The sequence below is a fragment of the Nycticebus coucang genome, chromosome 3 (genome assembly GCF_027406575.1).
Source record: "Nycticebus coucang isolate mNycCou1 chromosome 3, mNycCou1.pri, whole genome shotgun sequence".
Classification (NCBI taxonomy): Eukaryota; Metazoa; Chordata; class Mammalia; order Primates; family Lorisidae; genus Nycticebus; species Nycticebus coucang.
In genome coordinates this window covers 28502371-28525002 of record NC_069782.1, presented here as the reverse complement: position 1 = coordinate 28525002, position 22632 = coordinate 28502371, and the positions used below count along the sequence as shown (strand labels likewise).

General features: G+C 42.6%; 1 protein-coding gene across 1 annotated transcript; it reads left to right on the top strand.

The window, feature by feature from the left end:
• The first annotated feature begins 2865 nt into the window (after positions 1–2865).
• LOC128582598 (galectin-1-like) lies at positions 2866–3362 on the top strand. The gene has a single exon (XM_053586643.1). The coding sequence runs from the start codon at positions 2903–2905 to the stop codon at positions 3308–3310; it is 408 nt and encodes a 135-aa protein (XP_053442618.1). The 5' UTR covers positions 2866–2902; the 3' UTR covers positions 3311–3362.
• The last annotated feature ends 19270 nt before the right edge of the window (positions 3363–22632 follow it).

The window sequence follows — 22632 nt, the reverse complement described above, 5'->3', positions numbered from 1 at the left end:
AATAGCTGGGACTACAGGCAGCCACCACAATGCCCGGCTATTTTTAGAGGTCTCACTCTTGCTCAGGCTGGTCTTGAACTCTGGAGCTCAGGCAATCTGTACCTGGTCCATCTCTCTGTCCTTCTTCAAGGGTCCTCATCTGTAAAACAGGGAAATAATAGCAGCCTCCAGGTTGTAGGGAAGATTAGGTAACATGCAGAGAGGAATACCTGGCAAAGAAAGGTGGGTATGAGGAATCCGCCTGGTGGGGAAGTAGGTTCTGAAGTTTGAAGGAGTAAAAGGAGATATTTGTGAAATCTCTGAAAACTTCATTCGGGGCCAGTCCTGAACATCACGATTAAGAAGGTGTACTGTTGGGCGGCGCCTGTGGCTCAGTGAGTAGGGCGCCGGCCCCATATGCCGAGAGTGGTGGGTTTGGACCCAGCCCCGGCCAAACTGCAACAAAAAAATAACCGGGCGTGGTGGCGGGCACCTGTAGTCCCAGCTACTCGGGAGGCTGAGGCAAGACAATTGTGGAAGCCCAAGAGTTAGAGGTTGCTGTGAGCCGTGTGATGCCACGGCACTCTACCCAAGGGTGGTACAGTGAGACTCTGTCTCTAAAAAAAAAAAAAAAAGAAGGTGTATTGTTGTGTTCATGAGTTAATTTATCCATTTACTGAGCTTTTCACCCAGGCCAGCACAGGAGAACAGACTCATCCATCACTATTAATATAATGCAGAGCATGGGTGTTAATGCTATCAGGCAAGAGTAAAGGGAAGGCTGGAGATGACAGTCGACAGGGTTGGTACAAGAGATAATGTTCCAGGTTGAGTCACATCTGGTTAGAGAGGGGATTCTTAAAAGAACTGCAGAGGAATCTCAGGGCGACCTATGCGTGGCTCATATCAGTCTCTCTAGGAACAAGTAGTAAGGAGCAAATGTATGCCCTCTTGAGACTAGCAGAGTGGTGGTCCCCATAGTGACTGCATTCAGGCTACAAGGGTGACAAGGTGAGAATCTGTCTCAAAAAAAAAAAAATATATATATATATATATGAATAACCAGTCTAAAAGTTTCAAATATAAATCAGAATAGATTAACAAACAATAGAATGATGGCTTCTTCTGTTTGATTCAATATATTCTTTTTTTTTTTTTTTTGGAGATAGAGTCTCACTATGTCGCCCTCAGTAAAATGCCGTGACATCACAGCTCACAGCAACCTCAAACTCTTGGGCTTAAGCCTCCCAAGTAGTTGGGACTATAGGCACCCGCCACAAAGCCCAGCAATTTTTTGGTTGTAGTTGTTATTGTTGTTTGGCAGGCCCAGGCTGGATTCGAACCCGCCAGCTCCAGTGTATGTGGCTGGCGCCCTAGCCACTGAGCTACAGGCGCCAAGCCAAATGCTCTTTGCTTTTTACTAATATGGGTTATAATAAAAATATTGCTAATATTTACTGTATCAATACAGGGTGACCATAAAGTTTGTGTGCAATTTAAATCACACACTATTTTAAATTGCACATGAACTTTATGGCCACACTGTATTGTAAGAGTTTTAGGTCTCAAAGGGACCTTTGGGTATTTGTGTCCACAATTCCGCAAATAAGGAACTGAGCTACTTCAGGTTCAACTGAGCTAAAGCTAAAATACCAATGATTCTTTATAAAATGTCAGATGGAGGCCAGGCAGGGTGGATAGGTAGCCTGAGCAAAAGCAAGACCCATCTCTACTAAAAATACAAAAAAAAAAAACCTAGCCAGGTGCTGTGGTGGGTGCCTGTAGTCCCAGCTACTTGAGAGGTTGAGGCATGGGGATCACTTGGACCCAAAAGTATGAGGTTGCTGTGATGCCACAGCACTCTACCAGGGCACAGAATGAGACTGTGTCTCAAAAAAATAAACAATTAAAAATGGAAAATTAATAAAAATGTTAATGTTATAAATATCATTGTATACGTACATAACTATTGATGATAATATTAATAATTTCAGTTTGAAATTAAATGACTAAGAAGATACAGGGACCAGCCTACCCAGGGATTTGACACAAAAGATTTGGATGCTTTCAAACCTCACTTATTAACTTTGCTGCCGGACTGCATGGCACGGACACTGGCAATTTGGCTCTCCCTTAATCTTTCTTAAAATATCAAAGGTATATTTATTTTGAAAATATCATTGGTGAAGAAATTTTTATTTAAAAACCTCGTCATCTGAAACTGAATTTATTTTCCCCCCGAAGCAGAAGCCAAACCTTTCTCAAAGTAATTGAAAATAAAAGCATTGCCTAAAAAGCAAAAACTATTCAAAAAATCAAGATTATAGGATAAGGCCATTGGCTAAAAATAACAGAGACAGAAAGTTCAGCATGTGGGTTTTGATTTTGTTTATTTTTTATCCTCCCATTCTTAATAGGATCACTTTTTCCCATAGCCAGTTTATTGATCATTACGAAGTTTATCTTTGTTTTTTAAATAAAAGGCCATCTATTTACTGTACATTTAATTACTGTAAAATTGCAAAATAATTTTTTTCTCAGAATAAAAAACGTTCAAGGGTGGTGCCTGTGGCTCAGTCGGTAAGGCGCCGGCCCCATATACTGAGGGTGGTGGGTTCAAACCCGGCCCTGGCCAAACTGCAACCAAAAAATAGCTGGGCATTGTGGCAGGCGCCTGTAATCCCAGCTACTTGGGAGGCTGAGGCAAGAGAATCGCTTAAGCCCAGGAGTTGGAGGTTGCTGTGAGCTGTGTGAGGCCACGGCACTCTACTGAGGGCCATAAAGTGAGACTCTGTCTCTACAAAAAAAAAAAAAACTTCATTAATAATCAAGAAATACAGATTAAAACGTGATACCAGGGGTGGAGTCTTCGGATCTTCGGACGGCTGGTGCACCGGTCCTAGAACATCCTCCTGCTTCAATCATGGCTTGTGGTCTGGTCGCCAGCAACCTGAATCTCAAACCTGGGGAGTGCCTCAGAGTACGGGGCGAGGTGGCCCCCGACACCAAGAGCTTTGTGCTGAACCTGGGCAAAGACAGCAACAACCTGTGCCTGCATTTCAACCCCCGCTTTGATGCCCATGGGGATGCCAATACTATCGTGTGCAACAGCAAGGACGGCGGGGCCTGGGGAGCTGAGCAGCGGGAGGCTGCCTTTTCCCTCCAGCCTGGAAGTGTCGCGGAGGTGTGCATCAGCTTTGACCAGGCAGACCTGACCGTCAAGCTGCCAGATGGTTACACATTCAAGTTCCCTAACCGCCTCAACCTGGAGGCCATCAACTACATGGCAGCTGATGGTGACTTCAAGATCAAGTGTGTGGCCTTTGATTGAAGTCAGCTGGCCTGTGACCCCCAATAAAGGCAGCTGCCTCTGCTCTTCCTGAAAAAAAAACAAACAAACGTGATACCATATTATAAACGATGAAATTTACAAAGATCAAAGATTTCTTCCCCTACTCCCAACTCTCAATGTCTGTCATGGTTTGAGAAAATAAGCTTCTATAGTATTTTGGTTTTTGGTTTTTGAAACAGGGTCTCTCTGTGTTACACAGGTTAGAGTACAACAGTGTGATCACAGCTCACCGCAACCTAAACTCCTGGGCTCAAGCTATCCTCTAGTCTCAGCCTCCCAAGTAGCTACGACTACAGTGCACAACCCATGCCCAGCTAATTTATATGGTATCTTGACAATATTAAGCAATAAACTAAGGCAATCTTTCTAGGAGCATTTGGCAATAGCCCTTAAGATGCACATTTACTCAACAAGGCAATTTTTTTTTTTTTTTTTTTGTAGAGTGCCATGGCATCACACAGCTCACAGCAACCTCCAACTCCTGGGCTTAGACAATTCTCTTGCCTCAGCCTCCTGAGTAGCTGGGACTATAGGCGCCTGCCACAACTCCCGGCTATTTTTTTGTTGTTGCAGTTTCACCGGAGCTGGGTTTGAACCCACCACCCTCAGTATATGGTGCCGACACCCTACCCACTGAGCCACAGGCGCCACACTTTTTTTTTTTGAGACAGAGTCTGACTCAATAGCCCCGGGGTTGAGTGTCATGGCATCATAGCTCACAACAACCTCAAACTCTTGGACTCAAGAGTCTCAGCCTCTCAAATAGCTGGAACAACAGGCGCCTACCACAATGCCTGGCTATTTTTTCTATTTTTAGTAGGGATAGGATCTCACTTTTGCTTGGGCTGGTCTCAACCTTCTGAGCTCAAGTGATCCACCCGCCTAGTGCTCCCAGAGTGATAGGATTACAGGTGTGAGCCACCATGCCTGGCCATCTACACAACAATTTCACTCCTAGGATTATAACCTACAGAAACAATGAAACCTGATGTGCAAAGATTCACCCATAATAATATTGCTAATAGGATTGTTTGTGATAGGAGGGAAGGCAGGAAAGAGAAGGGAGAAAATAAAGTAAGTCAAAATCTCCATGGTAGGAATTGGTTAAATAAGTAAATATGGTGCAGTGCACGCATAAAAAGCACCATTATTTTTCCACTGAAAGTGATGTTGAAGATAAATATTATTGAAATGGAAATTGTACGCATATATTACTAGGCTTAAAACAAACAGACTAAAATCCTCTGTCACTGTATGTTTCTGTTTATATGAAGTTCAAGATCAGGCAAAACCAGTATGTAGTGACAGAAATCAAATCAATGGTTGCCTGGGAGGATGGAAGGAAAGCAAGCCTGATTTGGGAAGAAGTGAGGGAACTTTCTGGAGTGATGGAAGTATTCTAATATGACATTCTTCGTGTACGGTTTGGGGGGGGCAGGGCATCAGGGTAAATATGCATTTGCCAAAATTCATTGTAATGACCACTTAACATCTATGAATTCCACTTTATGTAAATTATGCCTCTGTTTAAATAACATACAAAATCCTCAAGGGTACAAAATTATCTCATTTTATAAGTAAAAAATGTTACTGTTTGTACACACAGAAAAGAATCTGGAGAGTATTTTAGCCCATTTTGTGCTACTATGTAAGAGAATACCACAGACTAATTTATTTATTTTTTTATTTTATTTATTTATTTATTTTTTCCACAGACTAATTTATAATAAACAGAAATGTATTGGCTCACAGTGCTGCCAGCATCTGGCAAGGGCCTTCTTCTGTATCATAACATGCTGAAAAAGCAAAAGAGAATAAGAGGGGAACTCGTCCTTTTATAAGGAACCCATTCCTGCAATATGGCATTAGTCTGCTCGTGAGGGATCTGCTCCCGTGACTCAAACACCTCCCATTAGGCCCCATCTCTCACGCTGTACTGGGCATGGGGCTTCTGACACATGAATTTTGGGGACACATTCAAACTACAACAGAGAGGATTTGGGGGTGGTGGGTTTGTGGACATATTTTTTAACTTTGCCCCCCTAACTTGTCTCAACAAACATCGTAACAATTAAAAATAAACATAAATATACAAATGTATCCATCTGTGTTCCAGTGAGCCTCTCTTGCCGTTAATTCAAATATTCCCGGGTGGTGCCTGTGGCTCAGTGAGTAGGGCGCCGGTCCCATGTGCCAGAGGTGGCAGGTTCAAACCCAGCCCCAGCCAAAAACCACAAAAAATAAATAAATAAACAAATATTCCCTTGCACCCACTCAGAGGGGTAGTATGTGGATTACCCACAGCACTGGGGAACCACTCTGAGGTCCGGTACGTGGAGGGCTACCAATGGGGTGCCACCCCTATGCGGGTCTCTCATAATATGCACTTGCTAGTCATTTGTTTTATTGTTTCGCACAGCTCCGAATGCCAAAGTTAAAGCAAGAATTTGATCATTTTGAGGCATATTTGAAGTAGACTTTATTTCTAGAGCCTGAATCCCTTTTAGCTCTAGAGGAAAAAGCCTCTGATTCCTGAAGGTAATGCAAATGCTTTATGAGCTGAGAAGTAGCTGTTCTTTTGCACATGTCCTGCCAAGCTTCTAAGAATGGTTTTGCCATTAGTTCCAAGCCCACAAACAGCCCAGCCTGAGCCCCACCACCTCCAGCAGCCTGTTCCAGAGAAGTCAGCAGGTCTTCATGTGACAGGGAAGCCTTCTATGCCAGGTATGCTCACAGCCAAGGCTGGGTAACTGCCACCTCATGCTGGTAGCAGATCAGGTTCACCTGCAGCCAGGGAGCTCAGTGCAGGCTGCTGGTTGATTAACCGTGCAGGCACAATTACTGAACTACTAATAACAGTGCAAACAACCGTGGGGCAGTTAGTTGAAGGGTGGGAGAGAGAAGGAACAGCAACAAGAAGATTAAATGGAATTATACTCCTCCTCCTTAAAACCCCTGCAGAAGGGGTGCAAATTGAGAACTGAAGTAGGTGGGAATAAGTGAGAACAGAAATCAAGTTTTTCGGGTGGCTCAGTGAGTAGGGCACCAGCCCCATATACCAAGGGTGGCGGGTTCGAACTTGGCCCCGGCCAAACTGCAACAAAAAATAGCCAGGCATTGTGGCAGGTGCCTGTAGTCCCAGCTTCTGGGGAGGCTGAGGCAAGAGAACCGCTGTGATGTGACGGCACTCTACAGAGGGCCACAAAGTGAGACTCTGTCTCTTAAAAACAAGAAAGAAATCAAGCTTTTCTTGGAATACATCCAAAGAAGCTGGTTAACAAATAGTTGGAAGAAAAGCTCACCTTCAACAACCTATTGGATCTGGGCCAGAGGTGAAGCCAAACATCTGTGGGAGCTGTCTCTCCAGCCCACTGGACAGCTTGACAAAAATGTCTCACAAGGTCATCAGAATTACCCAATCTCAAACTGAAATCGACATCCTTTCCTTGCCCCCATCGCAGTGAAAGACAACCAATTGACCCCTTTACCAGGCAAGAACCTGGAAGCAATTTTAGGTCTCCTTTTGCTTCTTCTTCGACATAAGATCAGTTGCCAAAGATTCTGATTCCACAGACTCTATCTTCTAAATATCTTTCGAATCAGCTTTTCCCTCTTGTTTTGCTGCCAATTGTCACAAAACCTATTTTCCACCTTGCTGCCTGAACAACTTTTCTAAATTGCAAATCTGATCGTGCCCCAGGCCCACTCCAGTTTTTCCAGGGCTCTCGATTACGTTCCCACAGGATCTTGAGACAATCTCAAACGTCTTCACTGCCAGGCATTTCCATGTACGCAGCCCTGGGGTTTAATATAGCAGAGCAGGAGGCCACAGGGACTTGGGGAAGACCCACCCCACCTAAAGGCATTCAAATCTAAAACTATTTAAAAACAGCTGTGCTGGCCCAGTAAAACTCTTTCTGAAGTCACTTTAATATTCCTAGTCCACACAGTAGAGTCCAAACTCCTTAGGCTGCCTGTAAGTCTGTGAAGCAGCTGACGCCAGCTTCTCTAGCCTGATCTCCAGCCATTCTGCACAAACAGCTTTCATTTTCTTGAAGATTTTCTTTCACACAGTGGTGCCTTTGAAGATGATCTTCCCTGTCCGGGTCTCTCTCCTTTCCCTACCTTGCCTAGAAACTCTCATTTCTAGACCTCCTCTGCCAGCCTTCATAGAGCCCCAAGCAGAGTTGTACCCTGGGTATGCATTTCTTATTCTTCTTTCCAAGTTTGCAAATATTTATTTTTCTTCCTTACAAGTAGTACTTAGGAGGCTTGTCCTATGATAGCATAAATTTTATGTTACAAAATAAACGAAGGCTAGAGACAGTTTTCTTCCCCAACATTTTCTTTTTTGGCCAGGTCTGGGTTTGAATCCACCACCTCTGGTATATGGAGCTGGCGCCCTACTCCTTTGAGCCACAGGCACCACCCTCTTCCCCAACATTTTAAATAAAATTGAGAAAATGCTATTTGCATCTCAAAATGTAATTTTTACTTTTTAAAAATTTAGAGTCTCCAGGCCAGCCATGGTGACTCACACCTATAATCCTAGCACTCTGGGAAGCTGAGGAGGGTTGATTGCTTGAGCTCAGGAGTTTGAGATCATTCTGAGCAAATGCCAGACCCTGTCTCTACTACCCTGTTTCCCCGAAAATAAGACAATGTCTTATTTTAAGGTGTGCTCCCAAAGATGTACTAGGTCTTATTTTCAGGGGACGTCTTATCTTTCCTGTAAGTAGGTCTTATTTTTGGAGGATGTCTTATTTTCGGGAAAACAGGGTAATAATAGAAAAACTAGCTGGGCCTTGTGGCAGGCACCTGTAATCTCAGCTATTTGGGAGGCTGAGGCAAGAGGATTGCCTGAGCCCAAGAATTTAAGCTGCTATGAGCAGTGATGGAGTGTCCTTGGAGATCTAGTAAAGATTTTAGGAGGACCTCCAAATATGCACTGCCCTGCATCCTCAGCCAGCCTTTGCTCACTAAACTTTTTATTAAATATGATATTGCAACAATCTAATGCCAGCAAAGCCTACATTTGGCCTCAAATTCACAAAATGTTAATGAGGTAATATTAATCATCTTTACATTTTTTTTTTAACTCTTATGTGCTCCAGTACCTTTTAAAAAATCACTCTGAGAAATAAAAGAGAACTTAACTCCACTCCCACTACTGGGTCACAAACTCCATTCGCTGAAGTAGTTGAGTTCTCAGTACATGAAATAGTTCTATTTCTCAGAACTTGTCCAAAAGACCTCTTCTTCCTGCAGAGATGGAAGTAAGGAAAAAAGAAACTTTCCTATGCCTTTAAGTTTGACCTGCCTCATTTTATCCTCCCTTCCTATCCATTGATTTAAGCCATCAAGGAAGTTTGGAAATAAAATAGGAAGTTGGAATGGGAAGAGATAGTGAAGGATGAAGGGGTGGGCATTCATGGGAACTTTCGAAGCCTCTAGGCTTATCGTGGCTGAGGTTAAATGAAGTTAACCACAAAGCTACAGAAACCTCACCACTTCCTACTGTGCACACTAACAGGCTGAGCTCTGGCCTAACTTAAAAAGAAGAGAGAGGAACGAAAGGAAGTTGAATGGTCCGGAGTAAACTCATTCATTGTATATCAGTTCTTCTCAGAATATTCTATATAGGATATGTTACATATATAATATGTATATAGTATGTATATTATATGTATATTACATATATTATATATGTAACATATATAATATGTGTATAAGTTTGCATATGTCACTGTTGTTGGGGTTATAAATGTTTTTGTTCCCATTAACCAATGTAAAAGCAATTCACTGAATATCTGGCTGGAAAAAAAAACCACAAAAACTGTCATAAAAATGGACATGCCCATGATAGAAATTTTGAAAAATACAGGCAAGTATACAAAAAACCTCTATAGTTTAGCCTAAGATAAATATTAACTATTTTTTCAATTATTTTATTAGTATCTTTACATAGTTGTGACTGTATCGTATTTACAACCTTTTGTGTTTAAAAAACTGACATTGTAACAAGCTTTTGCCTTGTTTTCAGAAACTACATTAGTGCTGTGGATTTGTTTTTTTTTTTTTTTTTTTTTTTTTTGGCCGGGGCTGGGTTTGAACCTGCCACCTCCGGCATATGGGACCGGCGCCCTACCCGCTGAGCCACAGGCGCCGCCCTGTGGATTTGTTTTTGTTTTTACTTTTTTTTTTTTTTTTTTTTTTTTTTTGCAGTTTTTGGCTGGGGGCTGGGTTTGAACCCGCCACCTCCAGTATATGGGGCTAGCGCCCTACTCCTTTGAACCACAGGTGCCACCCTGTTTTTACTTTTGTTTTAGTTTTTCAGGTTTTTTTGTTTGTTTGTTTTGTTTTGAGACAGAGGCTCACTATGTTGTCCTCAGTAGAATGCCGTGGCGTCACAGCTCACAGCAACCTCAAACTCTTGGGCTTAAGCAATTCTCTGTCATTGTTGATTTTAGCTGGCCCAGGCTGGGTTTGAACACACCAGCCTCGGTGTATGTGGCCGGTGCCACCTGTTTTGGTTTTTTGAGACAGGTTCTCACTTAATGTTGCCCAAACTAATCTTGTTCTGGACTCAAGAAATAGTCCCGCCTCTGCCTTGGAGTAGAGAGGATTATAGGCACACCACCACCATGCCCGGTTTTGGTTTGAGCATTGTTATTTATAGTTACATAGTACTCCTTGAATTAGATACATTGTAATTTATAGAATCTTTTTTTTTACTACCAGGCATTTAACTTTTTTTTTTTTTTTTTTTTTTATTGTTGGAGATTCATTGAGGGTACAATAAGCCAGGTTACACTGATTGCAATTGTTAGGTAAAGTCCCTCTTAGGCATTTAACTTTTAACTAGACATATTTTGGATGATAATATGGATTTCAACCTTTTAAAAGCTCTCAATTACCAGCAATGAGTAAAAAAGAACTCAACCAAAAATAGTAGAGGCAGCAATAGTTAGGAAGCGTCTTAGTCATCAGCTTCCTTTGGCCAAGAAAAACATGTACAATATCACTTAATTACGGACAAAACCCTGAAATTTCTTCAAGAATAATGTATTTCTAAAGCCTGTGTTGACTTAAATATTGCACTTATTCTAGGAAGGCGTTGGGGAAAGAAAGGAGTCTTCAATAAGGAGAATAAATACAAGGTTGGACAACTAAGTCGCGAACTTGCTACCAAGCACTTACTTGGGCAGCACTTGGTAAGGTTTCATAACTGGGGTATACTACAGATCTGTGTCTCACAGTTGTGTTTGTGCTAACACACGGCAGGTGTCTTGCAGCATTTATTATTGTTCTTGCATGTTTTTTGTGCCCTCGTGAGAATGTCAGAGCTGGAATTAGAGCAACGAACAAACCTAAATTTCATAACTTTCTTGTTACACTTGGCAAGAGCAGAAGTGAAATCAGGGACATGTTAGTCCAAGTGTATGGGGATAACGCTATGAAGAAAACAGTGCATTAAATGTTTTTCTGAGGGAGAAGAAACATCATTGATGAGAAGAGATCAGGGAGGCCAGTAATAAACAGAACTGAGGAAAACATTGTAAAAATTCATCAAAGTGTGTGTTAAAATTGTGAGACGCAGACCAAGTAAACATCAATAGAAAAACAGTTGGGAAAATCGTAACTGAAAATCTTGGCCAACAGCTAATGGCTTTTGCATCACAACAGGCACCAGTCATATGGCACTGTCTGTGAGAGAGTTTTTTGCCAGTAATTGTAGCCAATAATTGTATTGGTCTACCCTCCCTACTCACTGGCTCCAGTCACTTTCTCTCTTTTTTTTTTTTTTAGAGACAGAGTCTCACTTTATGGCCCTCGGTAGAGTGCCGTGGCCTCACACAGCTCACAGCAACCTCCAACTCCTGGGCTTAAGCGATTCTCTTGCCTCAGCCTCCTGAGTAGCTGGGACTACAGGCACCCGCCACAACGCCGGGCTATTTTTTGGTTGCAGTTTGGCTGTGGCCGGGTTTGAACCCGTCACCCTTGGTATATGGGGCCGGCGCCTTACCAACTGAACAGGCGCCGCCCGTCTCTTTTTCTTTTTTTAAATTTTTCTTTGAGACCGAGTCTCACTCTGTCGCCCTGGGTCAACTGCTGTGACATCGTAAGTCACAGCAACCTCAAAGTCCTGAGCGTGAACAATGCTCTTACCTCAGCCTCCTGAGTAGCTGAGACTACAGGCCTAGCTAGTTTTTCAATTTTTAGTAGAGATGGGGTGTCTACTATGGCACTATGCCTGGCTATTTTTTCAATTTTTAGTAGAGATGGGGTATCACTGTTGTTCAGGCTGGGCTCTAAATCCTGAGCTCAAGAGATCCACTTGCCTCAGCCCTCCTAGAATGCTAGGATTACAGGTGTGAGCAACCTTGTTCTTTACTCAAAGATAAAGGGAATCAGACTGGGAGCTGTGGCTCAAGCCTGTAATCCTAGCACTATGGAAGGCTGAGTCGGGTGGATTCCTTAAGCTCAGGAGTACAAGACCAGCTTGAGCAAGAGTGAGACTCCTATCTCTACTAACAATGAAAAATTGAGGATCTCTTGAACCCAAGAGTTTGAGGTTACTGTGAGCTATGACACCATGGCACTCTACTGAGGGTGACAAAATAAAACTCTATCTCAAAAAAAAAAAGAAAGAAAGAAAGAAAAGGAAAGACATCTTAAAAGGAATACATTTTGGTGACATTCAGGACATCAAGGGTAATATGACAGCAGCTCTGATGGTCATTCTAGAAAAAAGAACTCTAAAATTGCTTTGAAGGGTGGACTAGGCGCTGGCATTAGTGCTTGAGTTCCCATGGGGAGTACTTCCAAGGTGACTAGTGATATTCAGCAGTGAGGTGTGTAGCACTTTTCTTTTCTTTTTTTTTTGTAGAGACAGAGTCTCACTTTACTGCCCTCGGTAGAGTGCCATGGTGTCACACGGCTCACAGCAACCTCCAGCTCTTGGGCTTATGTGATTTTCTTGCCTCAGCCTCCCGAGCAGCTGGGACTACAGGCACCCGCCACAACGCCCGGCTATTTTTTGGTTGCAGTTTGGCCGGGGCTGGGTTTGAACCCGCCACCCTCAGCATATGGGGCCGGCGCTCTACTCACTGAGCCACAGGCGCCGCCCAGCACTTTTCCTAGAATGAGTTCATGAACTTAATTCTTAGACCTCATATACAGGAGGTGGTATAAAGACATGAATTTGGGAGAAGAGAAACTTGGCACTTGGCAGAGTTTGTCTCTCATTGTTGCCTTTGACTGTAGTGAGCTCACCACAAATCCTTAAATTCTAGGTGGAACGCTTTCTTAAACAAAGAACTTAAACAACCATTTGCTAACAGTAATCTCCTGCCTAAGCTAAATGTCTTTTCACCAAATCATTCCTCTCTCTTCTATGCTATTTTAGCCAGCAATGGAGTGGCCAGCTAGATGCTATTTCACAGAATTCACATGGCTGGAATCACCCATGTGAGTGTCCTTTTAAAGACAAAGAATTTAGAGTCTTCCTAAAACCCCATTTCCCTGAACTTTTATAGCGATCTGGGGAGGACAAAAGGCTATATGTCACCATACTTCCATTTGATTTTCATTGAAATCAATTTTTTTCCTGGAAAGTTATCTTAAATTTTTGATTTGTTAAAATTAAGTTTAAAAAAAAGTTTTTGAGTTGTTCTAAATGTTTTGTCCAGAGTGTTTCCAATTATTTATTATCACACTTTGTCTTCACAAAATTCTGAGAGATGGGTAGGGCAGATGTTTTTACTTCCATTTCAGAATGAGGGAAACAGATGTAAAGAGCAAAGGCACTCCCACCAGAACCAGGTGTCTTATCTTTTGGCCCAGTGTGCTATCCCTTACCAGGCTAGACTCTCACAGTGGCTTTGACAGATGGCATTGTTAGAGAGGCCGCGGAAACACAGCTTGTGCTTCTGTGATCAGATATCCCAAAATAGTTTTATACTTCAGTTTCAAATCTGGCATGAAAGCCCCGCATATTTTCTTCAAGCATCCAAACTCTATCGCATAGCATCTCCAGATTGGATTTAAAAATTTTTTTTGATCTATTTAATTCACATAGAAGTAGAGATCAAAGATAATTTGAGCACCCATTTTTCCAAATATTTAAAAGGAATTAAGAGGAATCTTTATATAAGATGATATATTTGAAAAATTGGTTGATTTTTGTTGTTATTTTTCTTTTTTATTTTTTCTTCTTTCTGGTGGATATTTAAGTGGCAAACAAAACTAAGAAATGCAAATGTCTCTTAAATGTGGAAAAATCTACACTATGCGGTTTAAATTACATAAGTGAACCTTTATCTTAATATTATCAAATTCCACCAAATAGTGTAGAACAATGTTTTTTTTCTTTCTTTTTTTTTTTTTTTTTTGAGACAGAGCCTCAAGTTGTCTCCCTGGGTAGAGTAGAGCTGTGGCATCACAGCTCACAGCAACCTCCAACTCCTGGGCTCAAGTGATTCTCCTGGCTCCGCCTCCCAAGTAACTGGGACTACAGGCACCCACAACAAAGCCAGGCTACTTTTGGTTGCAGCCTCATTGTTTGGTGGGCCAGGGCTGGATTCAAACCCGCCAGTTCAGGAGTATATGGCGGGCACCTTAGCCACTTGAGCCACAGGCGCCAAGCCTAGAACAATGTTTTTAAAAAACAACTAGATACACAAAGGCTCAGCCTGAAAAATTTACCTACATACAATGATCCTGTGTAGGGATGTTTTCCTTTTTAAATAAGGTCACTTTTCTTTTTTTTCTTTTTTTTGCAGTTTTTGGCTGGGGCTAAACCCACTACCTCCGGTATATGGGGCCGACGCCCTGCGCACTGAGCCACAGGCGCCACCCCAATAATGTGACTTGTCTATAAAGTGGAAGACTCTTGGAGAATGTACAATGGAAGTAAGACATATCCATTTCATATCACACTTTAATGTATTATTGATTTTCTTTTCGAAGTGGAAAGGAAAATTAATATTGAAACTTACTTTCATTAGGGATGTGTATACATGTATGTGTGTTAGTGCTGTGGAAAAGTGGTTCCCAAGAAACCTCAGCTAGCCTGTGAATGTGGTTCCAAGTTGGCACTTGACGATATTTAGTTTACCACTTTATCTTGTCGTTCTGCCTTACATTGTTTTGTATTTCCCCAAACGACTGCAAGTGTCTTAAGAACTACCTTTTAGTTTGTTTGTATCCTTCACCGTGCTTGCCATAATGTTTGCATTGAGCTTAAAGAAAAAAAATTCACACAATGTGCTATGCGAACCAGTCCCACTAACCATCAGGTCTTTAAAATAAATTGCCCTTATTCTCTGAACTGTAAAACTGAATGTTAATATTATTAATATATAGGCCAGGCACTATGGCTCACGCCTGTAATCCTAGCACTCTGGGAGGCTGAGGTGGGAGGATCCCTGGAACTCAGGAGTTGGAGACCAGCCTGCACAACAGTGAGACCCCCATCTCTAAAAACAGCCAGATGTTGTGGCAGACACCTGTAGTCCCAGCTACTTGAGAGGCTGAGAAAAGAGAATCACTTGAGCCCGAGAATTTGGGGTTGTTGTGACCTATGATGTCACGGCACTCTACTAAAGGCAACTGAGCGAAACTCTGTCTCAAAAAAAAGGTTTTTTAAATTATTAATTTATTATTTATTTATTTATTTATTTGAGACAGAGCCTCACTTTATCGCCCTCGGTAGAGTGCCGTGGCATAACAGCTCACAGCAACCTCCAGCTCCTGGGCTTCAGCGATTCTCTTGCCTCAGCCTTCCAAGTAGCTGGGACTACAGGCGCCCCCCACAATGCCCAGCTATTTTTTGTTGCAGTTTGGCAGGCCAGGTTTGAACCCACCACCCTCGGCATATGGGGCCAGCACCCTACTCATTGAGCCACAGGCACTGCCCTAAATTAGTAATTTATGAAACACCTTTTTGGAGTTTTTCTTGAGACAGAGCCTCAAGCTATCGCCCTGGGTAGAGTGCTGTGGCGTCACAGCTCACAGCAACCTCCAACTCCTGGGCTTGAGCGATTCTCTTGCCTCAGCCTCCTAAGTAGCTGGGACTACAGGTGCCACATGCCCAGCTATTTTTTGGTTGCACCCATCATTGTTGTTTGGTGGGCCCGGGCTGGATTCGAACCCACCAGCTCAGGTGTATGTGGCTGGTGCCTTAGCTGCTTGAGCCACAGGTGCCAAGCCTAGAAGCCTCTTTTGAGGGACTTCTGATGGTAGTAATTTATAGTATTTTTTAAAAGTCACAAAATAATGCACATTTGTGTGATCTATAATCAATTTTTATACCTGCCAATGAAGATCTTCCTTTCAGCTTTTAGACGGATGGAAGAGGTAACCTAAGATATCCAGAACCAAATTCATGAATTCATGTGGTTCTTTTTTTTTCTTTCTTCTCTTTCTCTCTCTCTTTTTTTTTTTTTTTTGTTTGTTTGTATTCATGTGGTTCTTTTCTATTTCTGATCAAGTAAGAATCTTTTTTTAAGACGGTCTCACTCTGTTGTCCAGGCTAGACTGCCATGGTATCAGTCTAGCTTACAACAATCTCGAACCCCTGGGCTCAAGGGATCCTCCTGCCTTAGCCTCCCAAGTAGCTGGGACTACAGGTGCCTGCCACCATGCCTGGCTAATTTTTCTATTTTTAGTAAAGATGGGATCTCACTTTTGCTCAGGCTGGCCTCAAACTCCTCAGGTCAAGAGATCCTTCCTCCACAGCCTCCCAAAGTACTAGGATTACAGGCATGAACCACTGCATACAGCCTGATCAAGTAAGTTTCTAAATAGCTATTCTAGACTCTAAATACTTGTGTCACAAGTGTGTACAACTTCAGTTCTAATAGCGTGAAGATTCATTTCCATGTCTACACAAAACATTCTCTTCCCTTCTCTTCCTTTTTCTCTCCTTCCTCTTCTCCCCATTCTAGTGGCTTACAATTTAATTTTTAAAAACATTTCTATCATAGAAAATTTAGAAGATATGCAAAATACAGAATGTGTCTCTACATAGTCTATCTCAACTTTAACAATACTCAACTAATGGGCAATCTAGCTTCCTCCACACTCCCATTTTCCTTCCCCCCAAGAACCTTGATATTCTTATTTTTATTTTTTATTTATTTTTTTAATTTTTTTAGAGACAGAGGCTCACTTTATCACCCTCGGTAGAATGCCGTGGTGTCTCAGCTCACAGCAACCTCCAACTCCTGGGCTTAGGCAATTCTCTTGCCTCAGCCTCCCAAGTAGCTGGGACTACAGGCGCCTGCCACAATGCCTGGCTATTTTTTTTTTTTTTTTTTGTAGAGACAGAGTCTCACTTTATGGCCCTCGGTAGAGTGCCGTGGCCTCACACAGCTCACAGCAACCTCCAACTCCTGGGCTTAAGTGATTCTCTTGCCTCAGCCTCCCGAGCAGCTGGGACTACAGGCGCCCGCCACAACGCCCGGCTATTTTTTGGTTGCAGTTTGGCCGGGGCCGGGCTTGAACCCACCACCCTCGGCATATGGGGCCGGCGCCTTACTGACTGAGCCACAGGCGCCGCCCAATGCCTGGCTATTTTGTTGCAGTTTGGCCGGGGTTGGATTCGAACCTGCCACCCTCAGTATATAGGGCTGGCGCCCTACCCACTGAGCCACAGGTGCCGCCCAACCTCGATATTTTTAAAGGAAATCCCAGACATCACATTACGTCAGCTGCAAAAATTTTAGTATATATCTCTAAAAAGTAAGTTTTTTTTTAAACATCATTACACACTTCGCCCAAAGCAACCATAGTGGTTTAATGCCATCAAATATTCAGTCAGTGTTCACATTCCCTGATTATCCTATAAATGTCTTTTTAAAAATATTTTAGTTTGTTTATTTGAATCTAGATCAAAACAAGGCCTATACATCGCAATGATTAGCATATCTCTTATGGGTAAACATTCTTCTTTTTTAGCTTTTACCATCAAATGGAAATATGAAGAGTTGTTATGCAGCAAAACCCACCATTTCCAGATGAAGCAGGAATTCAAAATGCTGGTGTGAAGATGGTGGTGAAAATGTCAAGTCATGCCTTTGCGAGGAGAGAGAGGAGATAACTGCTTGACATACACCTTTCCCTGAACGATAAAGAAGGAAGACCTGCAGTTGCAGTAAACATATTCATTAGCTACAGAGCACTGTACATAAATGTGATGTTATGAAACAAATGCTCTGCGGCAAATAGGAACTGAGAAAATGGAAATAAATTGTACATCTGAAAATCATCTCTTTATTTCATGAAAAAGAGGTTTATAAACAGTCAAACCAAAAAGTCTGCTTGTTTAACATTTGCAAATGCTGGTTGGATTGATTAGTCCTTTTTAGGATTTTTAATCCTTTTTTTTTTTTTTTGTTTTTGTAGAGACAGAGTTTCACTTTATTGTCCTCGGTAGAGTGCCATGGTGTCACACAGCTCACAGCAACCTCCAACTCCTGGGTTTAGGTGATTCTTCTGCCTCAGCCTCCCGAGTAGCTGGGACTACAGACGCCCGCCACAACGCCCAGCTATTTTTTTGTTGCAGTTTGGCCGGGGCTGGGTTTGAACCTGCCACCCTCAGTATATGGGGCCGGCACCCTGCTCACTGAGCCACAGGCACCGCCCAGGATTTTTAATCCTAAAGCTTTAATGTAACTTAAGGCTTTTTAATTTTCAGTTTGCTTACTCCATTCTCGTCTTATGCAAAGCAAAAAAAATTTACTTTAAATAACATTTTAATCAAGACTGCCACTTCCATTTCTTAACCTTAAGAGCTTCTGTTCTGGATCCCACCTTAAAAATTAAAATTCCTATTTTATTTTATTTTAGAGACAGAGTTTCACTTTGTCACCCTTGGCATCATAGCTCACAGCAACCTCAAACTCATGGACTTAAGCAATTCTCTTGACTCAGCTTCCTAAGTAGGTGGGACTATAGGTGTCCACCACAATGCCCAGCTATTTTTTTTTTTTTTTGTGGTTTTTGGCCGGGGCTGGATTTGAACCCACCACCTCCAGCATATGGGACCGGCGCCCTACTCCTTGAGCCACAGGCACCGCCCACACCCAGCTATTTTTAGAGATGGGTTCTCACTCTGGCTCAGGCTGGTCTGGAACCCGTGAACTCAGGCAATCCACTTGCTTCAGCCTCCCAAGTGCTGTGATGACAGGCGTGAGCCATTGCAGCAGGCCTACTTTTTTTCATTTTAAAATTAAAAGAAACCCTTGTGGTAGTCTATAACAAACATACAAAATAATAAGTATCATGTGATAGAAGCAATAGAACAAGTTCATAGGAATACAGTGCAGGAGGTAAGAACTTGGGCAGCAAGGACAGAAGGCTGCCCTGTTTCTTAGCCTGTGAAATGGGAACAATGAATAGTAGCTGCCTCTTAAGGTCTCTGGCGGGATCAATGAAAATGAGGTCATGTAAAGCACCCAGCACTGGCTAACACTCTGTAAAGAATAGCTATTATGATCACTAGAAAAACATGGGAAGGGATCATTGTCTTTGTCCTTAGTTTTACCATGAGAAGAAACTTACTTCATGGTAACATTCCGAGTCAGTTACAAGTGAGGGTAGCCAAGTGGTCTCCATGGCCGAGGATACTATCTCTGCCCAAATACTCTGCTACCGTTGTCAAAAGATCTGGGGTCAGGTATGGGGGAGTGGAGGCAAGTCCCCTCTACAGCCAATGTCAAACTGCTTCTCCCACAAAGTTTGAGATACCTGTAAATAATATAAGAAACGGCTCTGTGCTTAATAAGTTCTAGGTAAGACAATACTGTGGCAAGTGAACTAAACAGAGAATAATCTGAAATTGGACTCTGATCCCCAAGTGAACCTGCCGGTGTAGCCCAGTCCTTACTGGCTCCACAGAGGAAAAACAAGCCTGTGTCTATCTCAACTGTGATCTGGCTGGATATGATCTAAGCTTTGAACAGTGCCTAAGCGCATTTCAAATGCATAATGCGTGTTAAATACTAAGCAGGGAGCTTTGGTCTGGGGCAGCGCACCCTGATACTAAGGAAAATAAAGACCTACCATTATGATTTGGCCTTTCTCGAGTCTCTTATTTTAGACAAGTTTTCTTTTCTGTTAGGTTTCTCTCAAATATTTGCAAAAACCAAATACATAAATAAATAAATAAATATAAAGGGGGTGAGGTGATTATTTATATTATCAAGGCATTCTTTAGTTTAAATCATTCATTGCTTCATTTCTTTTCTTTTTTTTTTTTTTTTTTGCAGTTTTGGCCGAGGCTGGGTTTGAACCAGCCACCTCCGGCATATAGGGTCAGCACCCTAGTCCTTTGAGCCACAGGCACTGCCCAATTGCTTCATTTCTTTTAAATCAGTGGTTCTCAACCTTCCTAATGCCGAGACCCTTTAATACAGTTCCTGTGGGTTGTGACCCACAGGTTGAGAACCATTATTTTTTATTTATTTTTGAGACAGAGTCTCAAGCTGTCGCCCTGGATAGAATGCTATGGCATCACAGCTCACAGCAACCTCAAACTCCTGGGCTCAAGCAATTCTCCTCCTGCCTCTGCCTCCCAAGTAGTTGGGACTACAGGCGCCCGCCACAACACCCGGCTGTTTTTTGGTTGCAGCCGTCATTGTTGTTTGGTGGCCCAGGGCTGGATTCGAATCCGCCAGCTCAGGTGTATGTGGCTGGCGCCTTAGCCGCTTAAGCCACAGGCGCCGCCAAGCCAAGACAACTGCTGTTTTAAATAAAGACCCCTCCCCCCCGTAGTGTTAAAAGTCATAGCCTTCTCAAACACTCTTCTACTCTTTGAGAAAAAAGAGAAGGAAGAGAAATGCCCAGTGGAAATTTCCTTGTTAATGATATCTTATATTTCTCTGAATGCTTTACGGTGTTAAAAGTACTTTTAGACTCACGGTGGTATCTTAGTTAAGTCTTGTGCAAGACGCCATAAATCATATTACACTCATTTGAGAGATGCAAAAAGTCAAGGCTCACAGATGAAGCAAATATAAATAGCAGTAATTGGTACATATATAAATATAGTAATTGGCACTTGTGAGTCCTGAAGCCAAGATTTTTTGACCGAGTCTAGTGGCCGGACTGTTGAGGCAAGTGGCTTATACCCCCTGGTTTTGTGCTGCTGTTTTTCTTCCCTTCAGCAAAGCATTTCAGTTCCAGTCTTCTTCCCCTTTCCTCCTCAGTTTATTCTGATTCATGCTTCCCCTCATGTAATTAATAAACAGGAAAGACCTGAGTAGACCTACATTCATTCAATCAATTAGTATTTATTAAGAATCGACTAAAGACCAGATCTTGGGCAGGTGCAGTGGCTCATGCCTGTAATTCCTGCACTCTGGGAGGTTGAGGTGAGAGGATCACTTGAGCTCAGGAGTCTGAGACCAACCTGAGCAAAGTGAGACTCCCATCTCTACTAAAAATAGAAAAATTAGCCAGGCATTGTGGTAGGCACCTGCATTTCTAGCTACTAGGGAGGCTGAAGCAGGAGGATTGCTTAAACCCAGGATTTTGAGGTTGCTGTGAATGAGGCCAGGGCACTCTAGCCTGGGCAACAGAGTGAGACTCTATCTCAAAAAAACAAAAAACAAACACAAACAAACAAAAAAGTTAGATCTTTTTTTTGAGACAGAATCTTGCCATTGCTCAGACTGGTCTTGCCCTCCCAAGCTCAAGCAATGCTCCTGGGATCACAGACAAGAGCCAAAATATCCTAAAAGCCAGATCTCTGAAGGGTTTTAAACAAAGAGAATAGAATTTTCTTTATCATTTTAAAAAGACCACAGCAAGATTAATCACTTTATCGATGCAAATCAATTATCTAAAATTCTAAAAATAATAATCTCATACTAGCCATACTGAAGTTTCCAGCTGGATGTGTTCTGCTCATGTTTGTCAATTCTGGAAATCGTTAAACTTCAAGCAGCTTCAACAGACTTGATAAGATTTCTTATTGTGGTGAAGTTTCATTCCTTAAATGATTCATTCAATATTAACTCAGTCTACAAACTCACAACTGCTAGACTCTGGGGGTAAGAAGAGGAGTTAGATGAAGCAGTCTCAGCTCTAAATGAGGTCAGAGTCTAGAAGTCCAGTGCCTTGCTCAGAGTTCTCCAAAAGTCCCCAGCCTCTCAGTGGTCAGAACTCACAGGCTCCTCAGCCAGAAGTGGGGCCATCTTCCCTCCCTCTCTGCAGCCACAGTGGCCTTTTTCTTTCATTTCTTAGAACTCTCCTCACTCCCTTTCCCACTGGGTTTTGCATAAATCCTAGTTCCCTTCACCTTGAAAGGAATTGCTCTGGGTCTGCTTAGCTCCACCTTTAGCCCTCAGCTCCTGCCTTGCTGCCTTGGGATGCTTATCCTGACTTGCAGATCCGGTCAAACCTCCCTTGGAAACCTCTGCCACCTTAGACCTCATCACTTATGCGGTTTTACCAGTACTCGTGGGATTGTTTAATATTTGACTGTCCATTCTCAGGTGCCTGGAGGTACAGGGGCTAACTGGTTTTGTTAGATGTCATTGCCTGGCACACAGTAGGCCTTCCAGGAATGAAAAACAAACCAACCAACAGCTGTGCCAGGACTCAAGCAGCCTGGGCCTCTGTGGAAGGGCAGAATGGAGTGCGTTAGGGGTTCTCTTGAGCTTCCCTAACACAGGCCCTTCTGTAACACTCTGAAATGTTGCAGGGGTCCTCAAACTTTTTAAACAGGGGGCCAGTTCACTGTCCTTCAGACAGTTGGAGGGCCGAACTATAGTTAAAAAAAAAAACTATGAACAAATTCCTATGCACACTGCACATATCTTATTTTGAAGTAAAAAAACAAAACGGAAACAAATACAATCACACTGCTGCATGTGGCCAGCAAGCCATAGTTTGAGGACCCCTGTGAGGATGCCAATCCCAAGTCCCCAAGAAACTGTAAGTTCCCAGATGGCAGAATTCCCTTTATGTCTAGTGTTGTGGCCACAGGCCCTAGCGCCTGTTACTTAGCTTGAGATACACATTAAAAAAAAAGAAAAAAACAAAACAGCAACTACCTGCCACTATCAGTGTTAATGAATACCTTCCAGAGGGTGGGACCAAATGAGGTATATTACAGACAGCGTGGAATAACTGTTTAAGCTGGAGCTGACTCTTGAATGAACACAAGCCACCTGCTAATTAAAGATTTAAAGGAAAAAAAATGAGGAAAAGGAAATTTGCCTTCTCCTCTTCTGGGAAAACAGAGAAAGAAAGGAGGTGGGGGAATGGGCCGAGGGTGGGGAAACTGCAGC

Bases quoted from the DNA above. Each gene is read 5' to 3' on its own strand.
- LOC128582598 (XM_053586643.1), top strand. From the start codon at position 2,903: ATGGCTTGTGGTCTGGTCGCCAGCAACCTGAATCTCAAACCTGGGGAG.